Source organism: Orbicella faveolata, unplaced genomic scaffold (assembly GCF_042242905.1).
Source record: "Orbicella faveolata isolate gen_17 unplaced genomic scaffold, um_ofav_v1 contig_13, whole genome shotgun sequence".
In the NCBI taxonomy this organism is placed as follows: Eukaryota; Metazoa; Cnidaria; class Anthozoa; order Scleractinia; family Merulinidae; genus Orbicella; species Orbicella faveolata.
The window spans coordinates 14,935,070-14,959,877 of record NW_028301540.1 but is presented as its reverse complement, the minus strand read 5'-3'; the positions used below and the strand labels follow the sequence as shown (position 1 = coordinate 14,959,877).

Sequence of the window (24,808 nt, the reverse complement as noted above, 5' to 3'; positions counted from 1 at the left end):
GATCAACGTGTCCTCAGCCATGTGTTAAAAGACGAAGGATTCGTCCGATGCCATCAGTTTGCAACCCCATCATGTTGAGGAGCGAGGTCGAGTGGTTTCCGCTATTCATTCACCTGTGTAAAAACAGGCTCAAATACATCATGAATCCCCACAAGCTGGACTACGAACCGATGTGACAGGTCACGGAATGCGAGAGTTACCGTCAAGTACGGTCCATCATCAACGCATATAACGGTGAAGGTTTCGATTATTTGGTTCATAAACAACGAGAACTCGCCAAGAAGAAGATAGAAAGAGAAAGGTACATGGATAAAAATGAGCTCTTATGGTAGTGACGATTTCAACTTCTCGGCTCTGGAAGATTACTCGCCTTGGGGGACACCGGCTCGGACGAGTACTCCGATTCCGCCTGCCGCGGGTGTGGGTACGAGTCTGAACACGCCTCCTTCACCGCGATCGTCACTGGCGACACCGCCTCTGCCCAATGTCTCGCCCGTCGGAGTGGGCACCGTTGGCTCGGGTGCACCGCAGACCAACGTCACGGTGGGTGTCGGCAGTGCTGGATCGGTGTCGCGCGCCAATGTCACGGCAGGTGTCGGGGCACCCAGGATAACAATGTCCACACCTTTGGCACGAGCCGTTCGAGGAGGGAAACGACCGAGACGCGTCCCACGTCAAAATACACCGACGTCCTCCAGTGATTCCGGAAGCCGCAGACGAAGTAGCGCTAGTGGTAGCGGCGGTGGAAGAGGCAGAGGCGGAGGCGGAGGAGGCGGAAGTGACTCCACTCCGCCTTCATCGATTCGATCGGGTCGAGGAGGAGGAAGAAGGAGGCAAGGAGACCGTGTTCTCGACCAAGCCCAGATGCAACAACAATTGGAAGAGATTTTACGCCAACAACAACAGACGGCCGCGGGTCGTCGCATTGCGGGCATCACGACCACCAACACGATTACGACCACCTATAAAAACGGACAACGTCCTACCGTCACACGCAACTCAACCAGTGTACGTAACTGAGAACAACAACCATGAGAAGACGCCGTCGTCGACCGAAAAGGAGAAAGCAATGGGGCGGTGCTCTTGCGAATGCCCTGTCTGCGATGTTACCTATTGGTAAAGGGGCTGCCTTGGGATTGGCCAAAGCGTTGGGTGGCCGCGCCGTGAAAAGAGGCATCCGAGCTGGAACGACCGCTGCCATTGGCGGTGTGGGAGTGGGCGTGGGTCGAGGGATCCGAAGACTCGTGAGACTTAAGAAAAGACGACCCCCTCGTCGATGAAAAACCATTCGAATCAAGATGTTGAGGAGTGAAGTCGAGTGGTTCCCCTACTTTTTGCATCTATGTCGATGCTCTCGCTCTTACTGGGATGCAACCAGCATGGATCACGAAGACATGAAACGTATCGCGGACGAGTGCGATAGTTACCGACAAGTCCAGGACATCCTGAACCAATCCGTGGAAACCGCCTTCAAGGACGAGATCTGGGAATACAAGCAACAAGCTAAAAGGATCGAACGTCCCGACAGAAAGTCAGACTACGTTTGGCACTGGTTGGAAAAGAGTCATGAGTACTTCTGTCTGTTTATTGGATGAACCTTTCAACACCGTGGTGGATTTGGATTCCCTGAAACGTTTGGACGTCTTGTACGCTTTCTACCACAAGTATTGGTGGTGTCGAAGGCAGATGTTCGGTTACTACAAGTTGTGTAACGCCATTCTCAACGGACTGGCCTTACTGACGGTGGCCGTGAGTATCGTCTTGGGATCCGTGTGGAAAGACGGGTACACGGTGGTAGGATTGACGGCTTTCGCCACCTTACTGAAAGGATGGAACGATTTCAAGAAGTATTCGTTCAAGATGGACATGGCCCAATTCGCTTACACGACGTACGAACAGACGCTGACAGAACTCCGGAACTACGCTTTGGGTGGCGTGGAGGAATTGGATGGGTTTTTGACCAAGATGCAAACGTTGGACGACGTGGTGACGGATTTCACATCTCCCACGTACGACCGATACGTTCGAGACTACGCCCTACGATTTAGGCACGTGCCGCTATAAAATGACATCTCGGGCATCCTCTTCATTCAGAACCAACATGCCCAAGAGGTCGAGGAGAAAGAAAGCGTCTTCGAGAAGGCGTAAAACCGCTAAAACCACTAAAAGAAGACGGTACCAAAGGGGAGAAGGGATCGGCACTGTGCTGGCGGGTTTACCCAAGGCGGCTTGGGGTATCACCAAAGGCATAGAAAGCCTGAGAGCCAAACAAGAACGGGCGCATACCAAAAGGATGCAGGAACGAATGAGACGAGGTGAAAAAATTCCACACAAGGGCGAAGAGTTCCGATGCTCCATCATGTGAAAATAAAAGGACGAGACTAGCCGTCGTACACCTCACTCGACACCATGCGAGCACGGAGGAAGAGGAGACGAAGGAGACAGAAAGGGGGTGATTTGGCGAGTATGATGAGAGCAGCGGGTTTGGGTTCTTTGGCTGGACCCTTCGGTTTAATGGACAAACATCCATAAGAACAGGGGAAAGATCGAAGGAGTCTTACGCAGGATACCATTTCAAACGGCCTTCAGGCGTCGAGGAAAGCGATAAAAAGAGTGCACCAATCCGCTCGTACGCATAAGTCCACGATGAAGCGGTTACGACGACAACGTCCTTTCCTGACGCGCGTCCTGAAAGAAGCCAATCGGAACAAACGTCAACGGATGTTACAAATCGCCGACAAAGATCAGATCAACGCCATCAGCGAGATGGTTCTCAATTTGCTGAAAAAGAGGATCCCCATCAACGCAACGACTTATGGGAAACTGAAAAGACATAAAAGGGTTGTGCGCGAAGTGGGTAGACGCAAAAACTCTCTCAAGCGTCGAAGAGAACATCTCCTCACCCAAAACGGAGCGGGGTTCTGGAGCGGTTTGCACGGTTGTTTCAAAGCATGTTGTGTACGGTGAAAGGACGCAGTGAGGACGGTTACCCGCTGGAGGGGATCAACGTCATACCCAATTTCCCACCGAGAGAAGACGAGTCCCACAATACCATTCCTAAACTCGTGCAGTTGTTGCAAGACGCCAATCGTCGCGAATCCCGATGGAAAGACTCGTACGAGTACTTGAACAAGAGGTACCACGACCTGTATCAAGAATACATGGCTTTAAAGTTCAGTGACTTCTGCCAAACCTGTCAAACGAAACGAGATACCACGCCGCCCGGTGGGTGCATCGAGTTGTGCAGGGAGTGCGGTAAAGGCAAGCGAACCGTTCGAAGTCTCGAACTCGAGCTGGAAAAGAAAGACGAATCCATACGGTACTGGCAAGACTGTTACGAGACGGCGTTGAGAGAATTGTCCGAGTTTCCTGACACGACCTTGAGTCAGAAGGTATGAACGAAGTCATGATGGTGCCCGTTCAAGAATTCAATCGTCTGCAAGATTATTACAAGGGGAAGATCAGCCAGAATGCCTTGTTGAACAAAGCCGGACGTCTGGCTGCCGAAGAACATCTCATCCTGAACGACAAACGCATCCCCGACAGCATGGCCGTTAAGATGACCAAACCCATCGCCTCCGAGGAAGGGAAACTGGTGAAACGTATACGGACGGGTAAAAGCGGTCCCATCTCGTACCAGGGAACGACAGAACCCGAAGGCATGGTCGACGCACCCGTCGAAACTCTGTTGAAACAGATCCTCAAGGGAGTCAACCAACCAGCCGCAGCCCCCGTGATCATCCCGCCACAACCCCTTTCTACGACAGGACTGAAAAAGGAGCTGAAAACCCCCATACCCTCCACGTCAGGTTTTAAAAAGGAGAAGAAAACCCCCAAACCTACCATTCCACCCAAACCAGTCACGCTAGGTAAAACTCCCCTATCGTCCAAGAAAAAAGCACCCATCTCCAATAGAGCCAGACGTGTACTGAAATCACTCGGTATCGACTACGACGACGGTGGTTACAGTCCCAAAGGCAAGGCAAAGAAGTACAAGAAGGTCAAACCGTCAGCCGCAGAAAAGTTACAAGCAGGGTGGGAAGATTTCGAAGACCCCTGGAGAAGGGGACTGGACTATGACTCGGATTAAGAAGAGGAAAAAGGCACCTCCACCCCCGAGGAGAAGTACCCGACGTCGCCGTCGCCAACGAGGGTATGGGATCGACATCCAAAAATGGTTGGCCAAGACTGGGATCGAGTTTCATTGGCCCGGTTATCAGTACATGGGACCTGGTACCAAACTGAAGAAACGTCTGGCGCGTGGAGACCCCGGGATCAACCGTCTGGACCGACTGGCCAAACAACACGACATTGACTATTCCAGGGCCAAGAACTTACAGGACAAATGGGATGCCGACACCAAGATGATCCAGGCCATCGACAAATTACCCGGACGTAAAACCATGACAGAACGCATTGTTAAGAAAATCATGCAAACCAAGAAACGTTGGAAATTGTAAAACCTTTTATTGTTGTTGTAATTAAAAGTTACACACGCTTTGTTGTTTTTCAAAAAAGAGTCTCTTTTTTTCTTTAAGACGAAAATAAATAACGTTCCAATTGATCCATAAAGTCGTTGGAGACTGGGAGATGACACAAGTTCTGCTCTACTGTGTCTTCGCGCTCGAACTGCGCGAACCATCTACCCATGTCGTGAAGCATGGATGTCATCTGATCCAGCTCCCTAGCCACTTCTACGATCCTCTCTTCCATTTCCTGTTCTTTTCGTATTCGTTTCCGTCTTTCCTGCATTTGAGTCACTCTATTTTCTTCTGCCTTTTTTCTATTTTTTCTGATTTCGGAAAGTCTCCGTTTTACAGGGTCTTCTGACTCTGACTCTGACTCTGAGCCTGATGAAGGGTTGGAGGCAGAGGAGGAGGAGGAATAAGACAATCGTCTCCCACGACGTTGCGGTGGGGGTGATGCTGGTAGTGTTGCAGTAGTGGTGTTTGTGCTCTTATCGGCGGCGGTCGTGGTGGAGGCGTAGGTGATGGCGCTTTCATTAGAAGTGGCCGTGGTGATGGATGATGATGATGATGATGTTATCGAGCAACCCGGAAACAAACCTCTAAGAATTTCATCCGGATCATACATATCCTCATTCCTCACCTCACGCCTCTTGTCCTTGCGTCGGTCCCAACGTCTTCTTTCTTGTTATCGAGCTTTTTCTGGGTTTTTCCTCCTCCACTCTCGTTTGTACTCTCGAACTTTGTCGGGGTTTTTCCTCCTCCACTCTCTTTTGTACTCTCTAGCTCTTTCTGGGTTCCTCTTACTCCGCCCTGGGGTTTTCGCGGTGGGCCTGAAATCGATCAACACAATACGGGCTCTAAACAGCTTCCGAAGAATTTTCTCTTGATTGTACTTAGCCCCATTCTTCCTTTCTAATGATTTTATAGCATCGCACGCAATGTCATTGAACCGTACCTCGTCCTTGCGTCGAGCACGATATCGTCTCTTCTGTTCTCGCACTTTCTCAGGATTCTTCTTTTTCCACTCTCTTAGAATCTCTCTTGTTTTCACTCTCTTTCGTTTTAACGCTTCGGTGGAGCTGGCAGGCATGGTCTTTCGTAATGGACGGTCAATACAAGTTCTAAAATGGGTGTGGAAAAGGTCATAAGATTATTCATTAATATCTCAGCAAATATTTACAGGAGAATAATCTACTATATCTCATTTAAAAGAGCATAAAAAATACTCTCTAGAAAAAAAGTTTTCCTTCATGGAAGCTAGTAGTAATTTTTAAACAATTTAAATAAATTAAACTTCACAAAAAAAAAAAAAATCTCGCATTTCCGTCACCATGGCAACAGCCAGTTGAATATTAACTCGAATCGAGTTTACTTCAAATTTCTTGCTAACCGTAAAATTACATTCGTATTTACTTCAAATACCTTTAGGACATTGAAATGATGCACATCGCTCGCTCAACAAAACGCCATTTTGACTTGAGTGATTTCGCAATGTCGTCGTCATGGAAGCCACATTGAAGCATTCCACGTGAAACTAGTCATGTGAAGATCGGGGACGGTGCGGATTCGCCTTATAAAGATCTGCCCAACCAAGTCACGTGTTAACCAGACCCAGGGGATAGGGGGGTATACCCCCCACTCGGTCGGAGACTGGGGGCGGGTTGAGTGGGGATTACCCCCTATACCTCTCTCAGTCGGAGACTGGGGGCGGGTTGAGTGGAGATTACCCCCTATACCTCTCTCAGTCGGAGACTGGGGCGGGTTGAGTGGGGGTTACCCCTATACCTCTCTCAGTTGGAGACTGGGGCGGGTTGAGTGGGAGTTACCCCTATACCTCTCTCAGTCGGAGACTGGGGGCGGGTCGAGTGGGGGTTACCCCCTATACCTCTCTCAGTCGGAGACTGGGGGCGGGTCGAGTGGGGGTTACCCCCTATACCTCTCTCAGTCGGAGACTGGGGGCGGGTCGAGTGGGGGTTACCCCCTGTACCTCTCTCAGTCGGAGACTGGGGCGGGTTGAGTGGGAGTTACCCCTATACCTCTCTCAGTCGGAGACTGGGGGTGGGTCGAGTGGGGGTTACCCCCTATACCTCTCTCAGTCGGAGACTGGGGGCGGGTCGAGTGGGGGTTACCCCCTATACCTCTCTCAGTCGGAGACTGGGGGCGGGTCGAGTGGGGGTTACCCCCTATACCCCCACTCGGTCGGAGACTGGACCCCGTTTCACCGTAGGTATAAAAAAGATCGGTTCGAACCGTTCAAGTCACTCTGAGTTTTTGACTTGTATCGAGCGCTGGAAAAAATCATGGCACAAGAGCTGACAGACGAGGAGATGAACCAACAGATGGATCAACATGAATCAGTGACCGATGAAGAGATGAACCAACTTATGGATCAATATGAAGCAGTGAGTATGACGTGTACCCTATGTAAGAAAGTCATCTTTAGAACTCTAACCCTAATCTTTTTCATAGAATTACTGGGATTGGTTACCTCCCGAGGTGCAGACTTACATTCTCCATTTACGAGAGGCCCAGGCTCTCGTCAAGGCGCACGAACGTCAAATCAGGCGAGAGCTTTGTAAAGAGATACGCACCTTCGCCAAGGTCAAAGCAGCATGGGACCTAGGCCCAATCAAAGTGGTTCAACGGATATGCCCACAAAATGGAAATAGGAAAATGCGCGTGTACGGAACCTACGTAGACCAATACAGCAGTATAAGAACCGTATTGTTAGGGTTAGGGTTAGATCGAGCCTATTACCGTGTATGGGGTGTTAAGTATACGTTATTCACCTTACCCATAGAATGTTACTAGACTACATTAATTAAAAGCAATGTTCGTAACATTTTGTCTCGTTCATGTCCTTTTACAGAACAGACGGACCTACGACGAAGCCTTCCCCTTCCCCTTCGACGACCGAGTGATGATCCAAACCGGAGGTGGTAGCAATACAAGACCCCTCCTAGACTTCGACTTAAGACCCGTAGGCGCTCGACGTCACTGGAGAAACATCCTCCACAAACAACGGTACGAAGCCACGCTCAGACAACACAGAGACGTGACTCGCGAGGACAATCTAGGCCAAGAATTGACTCGGGCCCTTCAACGATCCATCGAGCAACAAATCGCTCAGGATCCTACCCTGACACCCGACTCCACGGTCCATTTAACCATGCAGTCCAGTGCCTTCACGCACGCCTTTCAGTCCACCACCTTCACCGTGCGCGAATTTGAAGAAGGGAGTGAAAGACTAAACACTTATCTCCAGTCTCTCGCGGCCAAACTCAACTCCAACGAAGAATTCACCCCCGACGACACGTTTACCATGGAAACCACTTTCATACGTACCCCAGGTCGTGGCAGCGGGAACGGAAAACGATACAAGCCGAGTTGCGCCGCCGTGCGGGGAATCGTCAAACGGTCGCGCGTGACCATCCGAAACAAAGACACTCTCTGCTGCGCCCGAGCCATCGTCACCATGAAAGCCTGGGTAGACGCGAACGAGAATTCACGTGACCAAGATTACCACAATCTCAAACAGCGTTATCCTGTCCAAGAGCGATTGGCCAAAGACCTCCACCGTCGAGCCAACGTTCCCGAAGGACCCTGTGGCATTCCCGAACTGCAAAAGTTTCAGGCCGCCTTACCTGGCTACCAGCTCAAAGTCATGTCCATCGACCCACCCCACATGATCATCTACGCGGGACCCAAACCCTCGACCAAGATCATTCGTCTCGTCAAAGAAGGCGATCACTACGACGGATGCAATTCATTTAAGGGATTCCTCGGCAAATCCTACTTCTGCGACGAATGCAATCGAGGCTACGATCACGACTTCGAACATCGGTCAATGGTGCACCGCCTGCAAACGAAAGGACTGTCCCGATTTCATCGAGAAAAAACGACCCCTAGCGCCAGGCAAGTTTCCCGAACCCACCGAGATCTGCCGATTGTGTCACAGACAATTCTTCGGTGACCGATGCTACAACGACCACTTGCAACGGCGGAGTCTCAGCATCCCCTCCATCTGCGACACTCACAAAAAGTGTGAGAAGTGTTGCCACGTCTACGAATGTAAACGCAGGACAGGACGAGGAGGTAGTCGTCGTTCCCCCAATCACAAGTGCGAATGGGGCGAATGCAGCATCTGCGAAAAACAAGTCCATCTGCCGACGCACCGTTGTTACATCCAACGCCTCCCCGAAGACGAAGACGAGCCCAAAAAGAAACTCGTCCCCCGCGACAAAGTCAACGGTCGACCCTTCGAAGAATCCGGTCCCGACGATCCAGACACGAGCGTCTTGGTAGACAGAGATCCGCCCCTTCAAGTGTACTGCGACTTCGAAGCCATCACCGACGCCGAAGGGAATCAGACCCCCATTCTACTCTGCCTGGAGGACGACGAAAATGAGATATGCTACTCCTTCTACGGGCCCAACTGCACTGCCGACATGTTCAACCAACTCGAATCCCTCGCCGTCGACCAGGACAATGACGAACGGAACGTCATCGTCCTCTTTCACAATCTCAAAGGCTACGACGGGATGTTCATCCTGCAACACTGTTACGCCACCCATCGAGAAGTCACCGGCCAAATCACCGTCGGCACCAAGATACTGTCCCTAAAATCCAACAGACTGACTTTCAAAGATTCCCTCTGCTTTCTCCCGTTCCCGCTGGCCAACTTTCCCGCCACCTTCGGAATCCAGGAACTGCGCAAAGGATTCTTCCTGCACAAATTCAACACCCTAGAAAACCAAGCGTACGAAGGTCCCATGCCACCGCGAGACATGTACGATCCCGACGGCATGTCCGCCAAAAAGAAAGCCGAGTTCGAACAGTGGTACCAAGAGAAAGTCGACAACGACTACCATTTCGTACTAAGGGAAGAAATGGAAGCCTACTGCGAGTCGGACGTCAAACTCCTCAAAGCAGGCTGTCAAAAGTTCCGGCAAGAATTCAAACAAAAAGCCGACTTTGATCCCATGGAGAAATGCGTCACCATCGCCTCCGCTTGCAACCGATTCTGGCGCAAGAAACTCGTCCCGATCAACACCATCGCCTCCAGACCCCCGCGAGGATGGCACGGGGCCCGATCCAATCAGTCCGTCGAAGCCCTGAAATGGCTAGCCTGGCAAGAACACTCGTTGCAACGCACGGGTCAAGGCGATCGTATCCTTACGGTGCGAAACGGGGGTGAAGTCCGACTAGCCGGTCATCTCGTGGACGGATACAATCCGACCACTCGAACCGTCTACGAATTCCACGGATGTCTATGGCACGGATGTCCTCGCTGTTTCCCGACCCATCGAGACCGATATCCCATCTGTCACGCCGATCGCACCATGCAGGAAGTCTACGAGGCCACACTCCGCAAACACGACCTTCTCAGTCGCCAAGGTTACCAGCTCTGCGTCAAGTGGGAATGCGACTGGAACCTAGAAGTCAAAACCGACCCTGATCTCAGCCAGTTTCTAGACACGTTCGAAATCGTCAAACCGCTCGAACCCCGAGAAGCTTTCTTCGGAGGGCGCACGAACACCGTCAAACTGCATCACGTGGCTGACGGGGCTCGAGGAGAACAAATCAAGTACGTCGACGTGACGTTGCTCTACCCCTGGGTCAACAAGGGAAGCGACTACCCCGTAGGACACCCACAAATCATCGTCAACCCCAACGATCAAGACATCCATTACTACTTCGGCATGGCCAAAGTCGACATACTACCACCTCACGAACTTTACCATCCCGTTCTACCTTTTCGGCACAGGGGTAAACTCACCTTCCCACTCTGCCGATCGTGCGTGGAAGACGAAATGACCAAACCCCTCCTTGAGAAATCGCCTCGTTGCCCTCACACGGCCGAGCAACGCACGCTACGAGGGACCTGGTGCACCCCCGAAATCGAGAAAGCCGTTGCCATGGGATACACGCTCATCAAGATCCACGAAGTCTACCATTTCCCGCCAGAACAACGCCGTAGAGGACTCTTTGCCGATTACGTGAACACCTGGCTAAAAATCAAACAGGAATCCTCCGGCTACCCGAGCTGGTGTCACACCCCCCAAGACAAGACACGGTACGTGCAACAATACCGCCAGAAAGAAGGCATCGCTCTCGATCCGGCCAGGATCCAGAAAAATCCCGGACGCAAAGCCACCGCCAAACTCATGCTCAACTCCTTCTGGGGCAAGTTCGGCGAAAACCTACACAAACCCACTACCGAAGTCGTCTACACCGCAGCGCAACTCTTCGCCCTCGTTTCCAATCACTTCAACGACATAAAACAAGTCAGAATCGCCAACGACGAAGCCCTAGAGGTCGTCCACACCGAACTCGAAGACAAGCAACCCGATAACGGACGAATCAACATCTTCGTCGCCGCTTTCACCACCTGCTGGGCTCGGCTCAAATTATACAGCTACCTGGAACTGTTAAAGCAACAAGTTCTCTACTTTGACACCGATTCCGTCATCTACTCGCACAAACCAGGTCAAGCCGACGTTCCGCTAGGCGATTACCTCGGAGAGATGACTAACGAATTGGACGATGGTGATTACATCATCGATTTCACCTCAGCAGGACCCAAGAATTACGGGTACAAGACAAAAAATGGAAAAGTGTGCTGTAAGGTGCGTGGCTTCTCCCTCAATGTACGAGGATCCAGGCAACTCAACTATGACGTCATGAAACAAAATCTCCTCGACGAACTCGAACAACCTCTCGAGGACGGTGGACGACGCAACATCCCCGTCGTCAACCCCAACTTCTACAGAAACCCAGCCACCAAACATCTCAAGGTCATCACACGCACCAAACTCTTCGACAAACGTGTCGTAGACACGAACACTTTCAAATCGTTTCCATACGGATACACACCCATGTAACTTCCTGTAAAAATCAATAAAAATCAATTGTTAAAACTCACTTCCTGTCTATCGCCTTATTTGGACATGTTGCCCTTATTTGGGCATGGGCACCATGTTTGACCCCCCTGGACGCCATCTTGTTTATGCAAATCGAAAATACTGCCCTCTGATTGGTCGAGAGCCTTTTTTAATGATATGCATCACCTCCTGATTGGTTACCGCCCCTATAAGCGTCGTATACTACTTTCGCTGCATGACTGCATGTTCAAATTATTCTTCACGCTAACGCGAAAGCTTGAGTTTTTGCCGACCGCTTTTGCAGTCATTTTAACGCCCGTGGCTTTACCAATCTTCCAAAAGTTGAATTCAACTTCGAAGTAATAATGTACATTACCATTTTTATTCCTGAAATCTGAAAAGCCGCTTTAAACCTGCGATCTGTCGTCGAAACTTACTTGAAAGCGCTCCGATCTTCATGTTTTCTCGGCAGTTGTAGGAAGAAAAACTTCTTCACCAGAAAGTTTTGAGGACTCTGTATTCCTTGATCCTCCATTCTGAGGCCACCTGAACATTGATTTGTATTTTTCCTTTCTATTTTAAAGCCCAAAGCAGTAATTTATCCGTGTTAGGAATGAAAACATGACCTTGGAAGTGTTTTAGATTTGGACCGCAACGCGCCATGTTACCTGCACTTTTCGAGCGCGCGATTTTAAGAAGAAAAACCGTCTTTCTAGGACCCCTAAAGTCCTCTGAAAATATGCTCAGAAAGTCCATTCTGATTGGTTTATTTGTCCTCAAGAACAATAGAACAATAGGGGAACCAAAGAATCTTCAGTGAGGGTAGGAAAGGCAATTGTCCCCGTGTGCTTTTTCTCGGGCGGTTACGGGCGGCACAGGGAAATGGAGGAGTTTTTCGCATGGGCGGTTACGGGCGGCACAGGCGTCAATGGGTTAAGAAATAACTGACAAACAGCGTAAAGCATAGAAACATGGCAAAAACAAAACAAGTTTCGTTCTGGTGGCACAAAGAGAAATATTCACACCTTTCTTTTGGCCCTTCCGCTTTGGGGTAAAGATGTATCCACATTGATTGCGGGAATCGTCGGAAAGACAACAACTCCGATCTCGTCTCTTTTTAGCCTGGGCACGGAGGGCTTGGCTAGCTCTGGCACCAAGGTGTACTGAAAGATGTAGTCATCCGGCTTAAAGTGCACTGAACACACTGCAGAGTGCTTTGTTGGTTCCCATTTGGCTTGTTTGGGTTTGACAAAGTCGACCCATTTCTTTCGTTGTTTGATTGCCTCGGGTCGAGAATCACCAAAGAAAGGTATGTTGTGCACAAAGATTCATTTCGCAGGATCTGCGACATTACTGCAATTCACAGCAACACATCTATCGGGCATTGTAGAAAAATATTCCCTCTGCTGCTCACTCAGCGTCTCTAGAACACGCGAAATGGCTTCCCCAGTTCACGTCCTAGACCAAACTCAACCCAATCTCCTTAAAACTTGGCGGTGAACCAAAATGGCGCGTATTTTGCGAACTTTAAAAATTCACAGAAAATCGAGCAAAAATCGTACGACTATAATTTTTTCATCAATGTGATCAGCAACAAAAGAATTTTTCCGACGGCTAAAAAAAAATTGGGGTCAGGGGCACTTTAAACTATATGTATGTGACAAAAACAGCTTTATCTGATGAAACCAGTGCCAGCAAAACGTACGTGGCTTCGAGACTAGCTTCATGACTTCAAAAGGTACCGCTTTTCGCATGTTCTGTCAAGAAAGTGTAATCATTGCGAATCCACAGCTGGATAAAACAGTTACTTTTAAAAAAATTTATACAAAGTCATTGGGTAAAAATAAGTACAAGCGACAAATCCATTTGGGTCAAACAATAAAAAACGTTCACCCCAACTGGCGAGTTAAATTGTCTACATGTGGGTTTAGCGACGTTAGGTTCACGTCCCACATGATAATGAAGGACTCTGAGTTCATCTGTCTCGATGAGGAAGTGATAGTTCATATCACTGAGTTTTGCTTTCAATGCTCACCGTGGAATAATTTCTTAAATGTTTGAATCATCGATGACTGATGAAATCGGCACTTTCTGATTTGTTTTTTTGGGGGGGCTTCAGCCTCCACTATGTTACCGTCAGAGGAATTTATTTGTCTACATGTCGCGTATCGCTAGTTCTTCTGGGAGGAATTGAGTAAGCTCATACGATGTGAGCGTTCGATATGGCAGCCATTGTTGTTTCGAGTACATGTAATAACGCAGTTCTGGTGGCCCAAAGGGGCCGCCAAGTAGAGCCCCATACTCATATGGGAAAGAAAAGGAAACCCATGAATGGTTTTTCTCATGGTTTACATGTCTAGCGGTATTGCTCGTGGGTGCGTACACACGACAACAACTGCAACGACGGCGGAGTTGCCCAACATGGCTGCTATACTCCAGTTAATAGGTTGACAGAGACATGCACCCTCAGTTTGTACCGGAAGAATGCTATTTTTCTTGGCGGAATTTTTAAAGAAAAGAAAATTCATTTCTGTTTGTTGTGTCGACAAACGATAGCGGAGGTTGATCTAATGTTCTTAAGATAGGGTTGCACTGAAGCAAAAAAACAGAAATCAAGAATTAACAGGCAAAGAAGTAGCAAAGAAGATCGCAAAAAAGAGCGGGCCAGCACTGGGGAAAGAGGCAAAACAGTACTGAACAATGCCGTGAATTATAGCAAGTCAAGGGATAGAGAAGGGAGGTAAAACAATATCAAGCAATGCCGTTAACCTAAAGCTAACGAGGGCCATGGAAAGGAGGCGAAAGTACCCGACAAATTGACTCGGAAGACTGCAGTGCCAAGTTTTTAAAATTCGCACAGCGTGACGCTGTGCAGCCTTGCAAGAAAAGTCACATGATTTGGTCAGGTGATGAACAAGAGAAATCAAACGTGTCCGAGTGTTTAGAGAAATTACGAAACTGTAAACACAGCGGAAAAAAGTGGTTGATTCGTTGATCTATCGAAAAGATTACTTCATTTCAGTCTTCACAAATTTTGCTACAAGTTTCTGCCAGCTGGAAGATTTACACTGGCCGAACTGAATCGCTAACTTGCGGTAAGTGACTTTAGTTGTTGCGTTTGCTATGAAAATTAACAAGCTGCCTCGGCAATGTAAGCTTTTTTTCAATTGGAATCCTATTTAAAGTCTTCCTTATTTGAAGCCATGCTGTGAGACATATTTTATAGATTACATCGTTTCAATTTCGCTCATCTCTAAACAATAACACATGAATCGCTTTGTGGAGGTTGTTGTAAGTTGTAAACAAATTAAGTTTTCTGTCAATTTTTGTTGTCAACTTAAGCTTATAACCTCACATCTAAAAATAAGCTTAACCAAAACTGTATTTGTAAACACAGCCGGGCGAGTTTTGAAGTTTTCTCTGAGTTGGTCGGCACAGCTGCGTCATAGACTGCTAAAATTTCTTCTTCTGTTGTTGAAAACCAAGCAAGGTGTACAAACCATTTTAAGCTGAAGCAAACAGGATTTGCTAAATTTACTTTTGACATTCCTATGTGGAGATTTGCATATTGTGATTACAAAGTATGGAGATTTCCTTGTTTTGTTAGTTCAATTTATTTGGTTTGGCAAAGTGCTTGGGTGAATTCCCAGGTTAATTTGGTTGAAGACTGGCAAAGCTGCCACCAATAAAATGACTGCAAAGCTAAATTAAGCCATCGGCAAAAATACACACTGCAATATTCAAATTTAAGCGTGAATAATTATTAAACTTTAACACTGCAAGCTTAAATGAATTTTCTTTATCCTTTCTTTCATTCGGTTACCTTTGATTGTGAAGGGATTTCCTGTTGATACTCGGATGAAGTGATGTGCATATTGTGTTTATAATGGAGATTTCCTTGTTTTATTTTGTTGTCTGTCCAATTAGTTCAGTTTAGTGAAATGCTTATATAGTCCAAATGTCGAGTAGACGATTGTGCATGTAAATCCTGCTCTACTTTGATTTTGATTTACTATTTCATTTTATTAGTGCCACTGCTTTTGGTTGGGGGTACATGAGCTCTATTTTCTTAATGAGAGGTTACTCCCCAATGCAGTATTTACACTTAATATGGAAATGTTCCTCAAAAGTGAGATAGAACTAATGAAAAAAGAATGTGAAGAGCTTTACTTGGTAAATTGAACAGTGTAAATGACATTTACATACTTAGAAAAAAATTAGGGCGTAGAAGTTCTTGCCCTGACCATTTCTCGGTAATAAAAATAACTTTTACATACATATATACACAATTTAGTTGGTGAGAGTGCTCTCCTCTCTCCACTCTCTCTCTCTCTGCTATTTTCTTCACACTAATTTTGTTATTAACTAACTCATTAACCGAATGTCACTGACTGTTTTTTTTTGTTGTGCATGCATACTTTTTTACTTGTCGAAGTTTCAGTTTCTTCCAGGCTGTTTCCTTTGGCCTGTCCAGTACCAATTCATTTGTGATATAACTTTGTGATTTCTCTATTCTCCTTAAATTTTGTCTCGTCAGGGTGATAGAATGCACTCTCAGAGTGTTCAATCATTGTTTTCAGTCGCTACAATTTTCAGGAAAAAAAGCAATAGTTTTCTTTATTTCCTTTTACTTTGTGTTAGGACCTTTTAGCATGCTCGTAATTGGCCCATGGGCATTATGGGAGAATAATTTTCAAGTAAAGAATTAGATCCGTTTTAGTGTTAAGTATTTTTAAATTGTTATGAATTGGGCATTTCTTTTCATTTTTTATTTTAGTGGCACGTGATGTTTTATGATTGTACCGACGTATACCATGTAAATGTAAATAATGCACTAAAATTAGCCAATCAGAGTGTGCATTGTATCAGCTTTAAACACAAACCATATTTAATAAATGTATGTAAATGATATTTTTATGACAGAGAACTGGACAGGAGAAGAACTTCTCTTTCTTTTGTAAATTTATATATTCATTCCTCTCAGTGCTGTCAAAATGTCTCAGGAACCTTCATTTTTGACAGTCCATTATTTTCCACCATACCTACATGTAGCACAGAAGCTCACAAAATCCTAACTAATGAACAACATGTGTGTATCTCTGGCCTTTGCTGTGTACTACGTGTATATTCTGTTATCCTGCCTTAACTGCTAGACACAATTTTGACAGAGCTGTTTCGACAAATTTACTTAAATTAATTTCCAGTAACACGCTACATGTAGCAGTGTTATTAAGTATGAACTTTGGGGAATTCAGAGGCAAATTATTACCTAATGGGGAAGTCCTGTCTTTGAGTTAGGGAAAATGACACAAAAAAGTTACAATGAAAGTAAAAAGAATTGTGAATGTTGATGTGATGTACATTGTACATCATGTAAAGGTATTTGGTGAGTGCCAAAGGCATAACATTTCATGTATTGCGAAATCCCCTTTATGTCTTTAAGGGATTTCCCCCTTTTAAAAGATGTGAGTGGTGGCTCTTTGAAAATTTGCCGTAGTGAAGGCTGGTTTTGTATCAAGTGCCATTTTTGCATTAAAACATGTTTGAGATTAGGCACTGACGGTTGATATTGTGTTACAAATGGCAAGATATCTTTTGGGCTTTTGTATTTTTGTTGTAGCACTGATACCCTTTCTGTGAATCTCATATCTGATAGGAGTGTCTCAATCAGATTTTTTGGATAACCTCTAGCAAGGAGACGTGATTTGAATTTAATAATGTTCTCTTCAAATCTTGTTCTTAAAGAGTTAGTGTGTAAAAGTCTAAGAGCTTCTCCCTTCTATTTTAGTGGAGACAAGACCCACAGGCAAACATTTGTTGGAGATAGTGATCACAGCGTGAAAGGTCAAAATGTAAGGTGATTAGCTCAAGTGCCTAGTCTTCGAGACGTTCTCAATTTTTTGGGTTTTATTTACCCAAGCTAGATTTGTGATACAAACTTAGCTTAAGGGATACTTTTAACCAGAAAAATAGTTTGGGCAGGTAAATCCATGTACCAGATGGACTTTCTGGTCCACGAAATTGACCTAAATTTTGACGTGACGCAACATCAAAGCGTATAATTTTAAAAATTTGATAAAAATTCAAGTTTAAATTTCATGCTAATCTGACAATGTTAAATAACTGCTTAAAGATGATATTTTAGTACTATGGGTAAGCTTTTCCAGTCACGCTTATTAATTTGGCTTGCTAGCGCTCACGAAAAGTGTAATTTTGGGGTCAAGTTTTTCTTTTTTGGGGGCAAAATCCGTAAGGCCGTCTCCACAAGAAAATAAAAATGCAAACAACCTCAAAGGTACAGTTTTGAAATAAGTTAGTGAAAACCTTCTTCCTGACAAAGTTTCAGAAAATCGAATTTTTCTATCCTTCATAGGTATAGGTGATCGTTAGAGCAAGCTGCTCTTAAGCAAAGTTGCAGGATTAGTATTTTTGTAGAAAGAAAGGGTTGAGAGATTTGTGACATTCTACAGACAACTTTGCCATTCGCATCATCCAATAAGGTTAATTTGTTCCCTACTGTTGTACAAATAGTGTTCTCTAATTTATAAATTATTTCAATCTGTTGTTTAAATGATTGCCGTATAACCCCTGTCCGGTTTGGTGCATGTAGGATATTGATATATTGTTTATCCATTTTGCTGTAAATTATCTTAATTGATGTGTCAATCAAAACATATCTTGGATATGCTGGACTCTTCTGACAAATATACCTATGCCTCATAACCTTTGAGTGCATTTTTTTTGGTTGTGTAGTGCAGACAAAATACATGTACATAATATAACTTACTCTTAGCTTACTTATAATTCTTGGTATAATTTAAATAGTGACTGCCGCCAGTTGATATTATAAAGCTAATCTGCATCAGAAACACTTGAGTATGAACAAAATCTGTCAAAATTGACTAACCAAAGGGTATACCAGATCCTGTTATACTGAAATGACCTTTTGTTAAGATAGCTTACGGGTGTTCTTTGGTTTTCTCTCATGGTCTTCTCCCCCCTTTTTACCCTCTGTTTTTCGCACTGTACCCCAATTAACTGAATGCCTGAAAGAGGCTAAAATTACGATGTCATTAGATATGTAAGTCTAAATATGAGCCAGGTGGCTTATCAGGCTGGAGCTTATCCCAGTTTGTGTAGCATGAAGTGACTAGGAGTATTTCTACTCCCCCCTAGATGGGATGCTAGTCCATTGCAGGATTACCCCCAGCATTAAATTTGCCGGTACCCATTTATACACCTGGGTGGAGAGAGGTACCGTGAAAGTAAAGTGTCTTGCTCAAGAACACAACACAATGTCCCCAGCCAGAGTTCAAACCCGGAACACCCATGCAGGAGTCGAGTGCACCAATCATGAGGCCACCGCACCTCCCACCATTAGATATGTGATCACCATAACAAAATATTTTAAGGGACTTAAGGACACTAAATTTGTATTGATGTTAACTTTTGATCTTCCCAGGGCTTCTCAGGCCATAAATATTGCTTCTATAGAAAAAAAGTTTAAACTTCACAGCTGGTCTTACAAACCAATAAGCAAGATGATTCTGAAATTTTCTCTTTTACATGTGATCATGTGTTGGATATTAGCAGGTACACAAAACTAAAAGAACCAGGCAGACTTGCACTGAATAAAACTTTCCGAGTTTCCCTTGAAAGGAGTATCCCAAGAGAGTATTTGATATGCAGCCAAAGTCACCATAGAAACAAAAACCAAAATACACACATGGTGACAAGTGATTTTTATTCATAAATCATGTATTAAAATAGACATAGGTACCATCTAAAGAAACAAAAATTCTCCCCCCCTCCCGCCTCGAACATTAATCTAGTTATTGTTGGCAATCCACTAAGGTTTCGTGAAAGAGGACTTGGGCAAGACATGTTTATTTCAAGGCAAGTGAATAACTAAAATGAATACTCTATTTCTTATTGAAGAATGCAGTAAAACTATGAAATAAAAAGAACTGAACATATATTATCACAGAAATAAATTTCAATGGTAAACTGGTTGGCTTGTAGAAAATATGTGACCGTGAACAGGAAAACATACCTTAACGCTTATCCATTAAACGGTTGCTAACGAACAGATAGCTAACAGATAGTTAACAGCCTTCACAACAGGTCACCACCTTACCGTGGTGGGATGGTTTGTGTGTCTCAGTGACCCCTAGAGCTATGTCGGCTGGAGTCTTGTACTCCTGGTAGGGTCACCCATGCCGAACAGGTCGAAGGGTAGAGGCCAGACGAAGTGTGACCTCCCTGGTCCCCTAGGTTGGGGGTTGGGCTGGGGGTTGATAACCCACTCCTGTAAAAACAAGTTTATTACAGAAACGGAAGACATTCAAATTGCTACCAACATCGGTGAAACGACGAGGGCTCACATTAGCAGAATGACGCATTTGGGTCAAAGCCGAAAGGAAACCCAAAAGCCAACAGCTTCGATCGTGAATCTGAAGCTCGAAACCAGGATTGGAAATTGGAATGTTAGAACAATGTTTGAGACTGGAAAAGCTGGCCAAGTAGCACGAGAGATGGAAAGATATAGGTTGGACATTCTGGGTATCAGCAAATGCAGGTGGAGAGGAAGCGGAAAATTAAAACTAAACACAGGGCAGGTACTAATTTACCGCGGTGACGAAGAGATTCATCAAGGAGGTGTGGCAATTATGATGTCCCAGCAAGCGGCTAAATGCCTTATGGAGTGGACACCTGAAAGTAGTAGGATCATCAGGGCAAGGTTCTATTCAAAGTATAGGAAACTGACACTGATACATGTATACTCCCCAACCAATGACGCCTGTGTGGAGAGCAAAGATGAATTCTACGAGCAGCTAGAAAGTACAATGCAAAAATGCAGCAGAAATGACATCCTGATTATCACTGGAGACCTTAATGCTAAAGTAGGGAAAGGAACAAATGAGGAAAGAGAAGTACTGGGACACCACGGAAGCGGAGTCAGGAATGAAAATGGTGAAAGGCTGTGTGAGTTCTGTGAGATGAACGGGTTAGTTATTACAGGAATGATTTTCCCTCATAAGGAGATTCATAAAGCAACATGGACATCACCAAACAGCAGAACTAAAAACCAGATAGACCACACAATGATAGCTAAGGAATACAGATCATCAGTTATGGACACTGTAGTTTGACGAGGCGCAGATGTGGGAAGTGACCATTACCTAGTGGAGACTAGGCTTAAGCTGAAGTTAAAGAGAAGTCCAAGGGGAAAGGAAGGTTGAACAAGATTTGACATGCAAAAGCTGACAGACGAAGAAATACGCAACAAATACAACATTGAGGTCAGAAACAGATTCCAGGCCCTAGAGGGATTGGAAGAAGAAGAAAATGCGGATCAAACGAACAACAGAATGGAGAATATCTATGTTGCAACTGCCAAAATGGTACTAGGGACAGCCAAGAGGGCAAGCAAACCCTGGTTATGCGGAGGAACGTGGAAGAAAGTAGAAGAAAGGAGACAACTTAAACTGAAGCTCAAAAGTACACGTTCAGAAGGAGTCAAACAAAGAATAAGGGATTAGTATAAAGGAAAGGACCGGGAAGTGAAAAGGAGTGCACATGAAGACAAGAGGCGCTGGTTGAATGAGATGGCAGGAAACGCTGAGAGAGTGGCAGAAAATGGAAGAACTGAGGAATTACATCGAATATTGAAGACCTTGACGGGTGAGACGAGAAGAGCGAGTACAGCAGTAAACGATAAAAACGGAAGACTGACAAATGAGGGGAGCAGAAGACTGAAGATCTGGAAAGAACACTTTGACGCAGTACTCAACAAAGACCCACCTGAAAGGCCCATTCAGCCCCGTGAAATGGAATGAAGGCAAAATGACAGAGAATTTGATATTGGGCCATTTTGACCAACCGAAGTGAAAAGTGCTATAAGAGCAACGAAAAATGGAAAGGCAGCTGGACTCGATAACGTAGTAGCTGAACTTCTAAAAACAGATTTAGATGAGAGAACGCAGGAACTAACAAAACTGTTTAACAAGGTGAAAGAAGAGGGCGTAGCACCAAAAAGTTGGAATAGAGGATTGATAGTAAAGTTAGCCAAGAAGGGTGACCTACGCGAATGTACGAATTGGAGAGGTATTACACTGTTACCAGTCATCAGTAAGATCTTTGGAAGAGTGTTGATAAGTAGAATCAAAAAAGGTGTCAACAACATCCTGAGGAAGGAACAAGCGGGTTTTCGAGAGAACAGAAGTACCATTGATCAGATCTTTGCTCTCAGGAATATACTTGAACAAGTCAACGAATGGAACGCAATTCTGTACACCCATTTCATAGACTTTGAGAAAGCGTTCGATTCTGTACATAGAGAAAGTCTGTGGAACATCATGTCAATGTACGGAATCCCAGAAGAGCTTATCGAATTGGTGAAGGCAATGTACAACAACTTTGAGTGTGCAGTTCTAGATGAGGGTGAAACAACAGAATGGTTTCAAGTCCAGTCAGGAGTAAAGCAAGGTTGTGTCATGTCTGGTTTCCTATTTCTACTTGCAATTGACTGGGTCATGAGCAGAACTATGGAAGGTAGAAGAACTGGTATACGGTGGAAGTTCACCTCGATCTTAGAAGACTTAGACTTTGCAGACGACATAGCTTTGTTGTCGTCTAGGTACGTCGACATAAGAGATAAGACCAACAGACTAGCCGATGAAGCTGCAAGAGTCGGTCTTAAGATCAATGCAAAGAAGTCAAAAGTCATGCGGGTGAATGCCAAAAATGACCAACAAATAGAGATTAATGGTGAACAGGTAGAAGAGGTGGAAGAGTTTGTGTACTTAGGTGCACTGCTGGACAAAGAAGGTGGAACAACCAAGGACATACAGCATAGGCTGAGTAAAGCTAGACAGGCTTTTTATAGGATGCGAAGAATATGGGGCACCAGTGAGATTGGCAGAAAGACGAAGGTACAATTGTTTAAAACAATTGTTAGGTCAGTTTTGATGTATGGCTGTGAGGCTTGGAAACTTACGAAAACAGAAGCAAAGAAGCTGGATGGTTTCCAATACAAGTGCATGAAGAGGATTTTAAGAATAAGGTGGCCTCAGACCATCTCCCACCAACAAATTCAGGAGAACACAGGAGTGAACAGAATGAGTGATGAAATCAGACGTAGAAGATGGAATTGGATTGGACATATAATGAGAAAAGACAAAGAGGAACATTGCATCACAGCTCTGGAATGGAGGCCAGAAGGGAAAAGAAGGCCTGGTCGACCCAAAACAACATGGAGGAGAATGGTTGAAGATGAAAGGAAAACAGCTGGGTGGCAGTCATGGGCAAATGTCAGAAACCTCGCAGCAAACCGTAGTGGTTGGAAAGAGAATGTCAAAGCCTTATGTGCCTTATGGCATAAAGAGAGATAGGATAGGATAGGATAGGACAACATTCTAACGTTTTGTCCTAATGTTCTAACGGTTATCTAATTGTGCCTAATGGATGATCAAAGTGTTCTAACGCTCTCACCTAACGTTCTAATGGCTAACTAAGTATGCCTAACGGATGAAGAACACGTTCTAACAGTTGCACAATTTGTTCTAACGGATGACTGAAGCCGTTTAACGGTTGTCTAACGGCCTACATCTAGGGACATTTAACGGTTGTCTAACGGTTTACATCTAAGGACTTTTAACGAACAAACAACATAGCTTTCAGTCCAATGTTATAAACACATAACCGTGCCAATCCATTATGTCTTACACCTGCGATTTGTTAAAAAAACGAATCACAAAGTCCCTATTTCATCAGTCGTTGATGGGACAAACATTTAAAAAATTATTTCCACGGTGAGCATTGAAAGCAAAACTCAGTGATATAAACTATCACTTCCTCATTGAGACAGACAAACTCAGAATTCAAGTCCTTTATTATCGTGTGGGACGCGAAACGTCGCTAAACCCACGTGTAAACAATTTAACTCGCCAGTTGAGCAGGGTGAAGATTTTTTATTGTTTTACTCAAATGGATTTGTCGCTTGTACTTGTTTTTACACAATGACTTTGTCTAGAGTTTTTTTAAAAGTAACTGTTTTCTCCAGCTGTGGATTCGCAAAAGATTACACTTTCTTGACAGAGCATGCGAAAAGCGATACCTTGTGAAATCACAAAGCTAGTCTCGAAGTGACGGGCATTTTGTTGGCACTGGTTTCATCAGATAAAGTTGTTTTTGTCACATAGATGTAGTTAAATTGGTTTTCTTCTGATTCAGAGTCAGACAACGGTCTATCATAATATTTATCAAACTTTCCGCTGGAATATGACCGTTTCTCACATCTTGGAAGATGTAAACAACTTTATGCAAATTTTTGAACCCACAATTTGTGACATTGACACACGAGCACAAGTTCTTGACACGTGATCAGTGTTTACTTTGCAGAAAATCTTTACTCATCGCATGGCCGTTTTGGTTGAGTTTTCTCCGTGTTTGGTTTGTTCGTTTATGGCATTTGTAAGGTATTTTTAACTTTCGTTTGTTCACGACTTACAGTAACAAATTACAAGTTCTCGAAAAACTGGACTTTGCTGAATAAATAAAACAATTGATATAACGACGATCGTTGTTATGATTTTACTTGTTGTTTCTGTTTTTGAAAGCGGCAAACGTGTTTTGTTTTGGATCGTGTATAATAATTATAGTGTGAAGGCTTTATTGAACTTCATTTGAGTTGTATTTATCAATCATCAGGGCATCAAAAAATAATAATCGCCAAACTTCTCTTCGAAAGATAGCTATCTCTCATGATTGTTTTGAACTAAATGGAAGCCAAGAGCTGCTCTCGTTTCACACTGTGTTAGGCTATGTACCACGTGCTACTTCAATGCGTGTCATGCCATTCTAACGGAATCGTTACCCGTTTAACGTATGCTAGTTTATTCTAACGGATCCTAACAGCTTCTCTAGCCGTGCTAACCGATACAGAGTTTTTGCTAACGCTTATGCTGTCCCATCTAACGGTCTGATGCTAACAGCGAATGGATACATGTCTCTTTCTAACGGTTGCACTCTCCGTTCTAACGGCCTGATGCTAATGTCTAACAGTTGGGCTAACGCCCCTAATGTTTTTAAGAAAACTTTCTAACGCATGACTAATGGATGCTTAACGCTTTTGCCTGTCTAACGGATAAGCGTTAAGGTACGTTTTCCTGTTCACGGTCACATATACGGAAAACAATTCTTTATCAGCAGTGGCTTGTGTTGTTTTCCAATGACAGTAAGTCTAATTTAACTCCCATCTAACTCCCATTTAACCCCATTTTACTCTCAGAAAAAAAAAAGGATGCAAAGAATTTTAAACTTGTTTCGCATAACTAACGCAATTCGGTTTAATAAAGAGTTTGAAATAAATTCTAGCAGTTGAAAAACAAATACTTACAATATAACCTTTCAGTTTGGTCCTCTAGATCTGGTTCATTTTTAATTGAAACATAT

The 24,808-nt window shown here is 44.8% G+C and overlaps 2 protein-coding genes and 1 pseudogene across 2 annotated transcripts; 2 read left to right on the top strand and 1 right to left on the bottom strand.

Moving 5' to 3' along the window:
* Nucleotides 1-1,177: 1,177 nt before the first annotated feature.
* On the top strand, nt 1,178-2,358 carry LOC149115188 (uncharacterized). Its single transcript, XM_089284751.1, has one exon. It carries the CDS (start codon nt 1,567-1,569, stop codon nt 2,062-2,064), a length of 498 nt encoding a protein of 165 aa, XP_089140877.1. The 5' UTR covers nt 1,178-1,566; the 3' UTR covers nt 2,065-2,358.
* Nucleotides 2,359-4,447: 2,089 nt separating this feature from the next.
* Nucleotides 4,448-5,559, bottom strand: LOC149115187 (uncharacterized; annotated as a pseudogene).
* A 13,874-nt stretch (nt 5,560-19,433) lies between these two features.
* Nucleotides 19,434-20,887, top strand: LOC149115186 (protein CFDP2-like). The gene has a single exon (XM_089284732.1). The coding sequence runs from the start codon at nt 19,570-19,572 to the stop codon at nt 20,503-20,505; it is 936 nt and encodes a 311-aa protein (XP_089140858.1). The 5' UTR covers nt 19,434-19,569; the 3' UTR covers nt 20,506-20,887.
* The last annotated feature ends 3,921 nt before the right edge of the window (nt 20,888-24,808 follow it).

Bases quoted from the DNA above. Each gene is read 5' to 3' on its own strand.
- LOC149115188 (XM_089284751.1), top strand. From the start codon at position 1,567: ATGAGTACTTCTGTCTGTTTATTGGATGAACCTTTCAACACCGTGGTG.
- LOC149115186 (XM_089284732.1), top strand. From the start codon at position 19,570: ATGCCGAACAGGTCGAAGGGTAGAGGCCAGACGAAGTGTGACCTCCCT.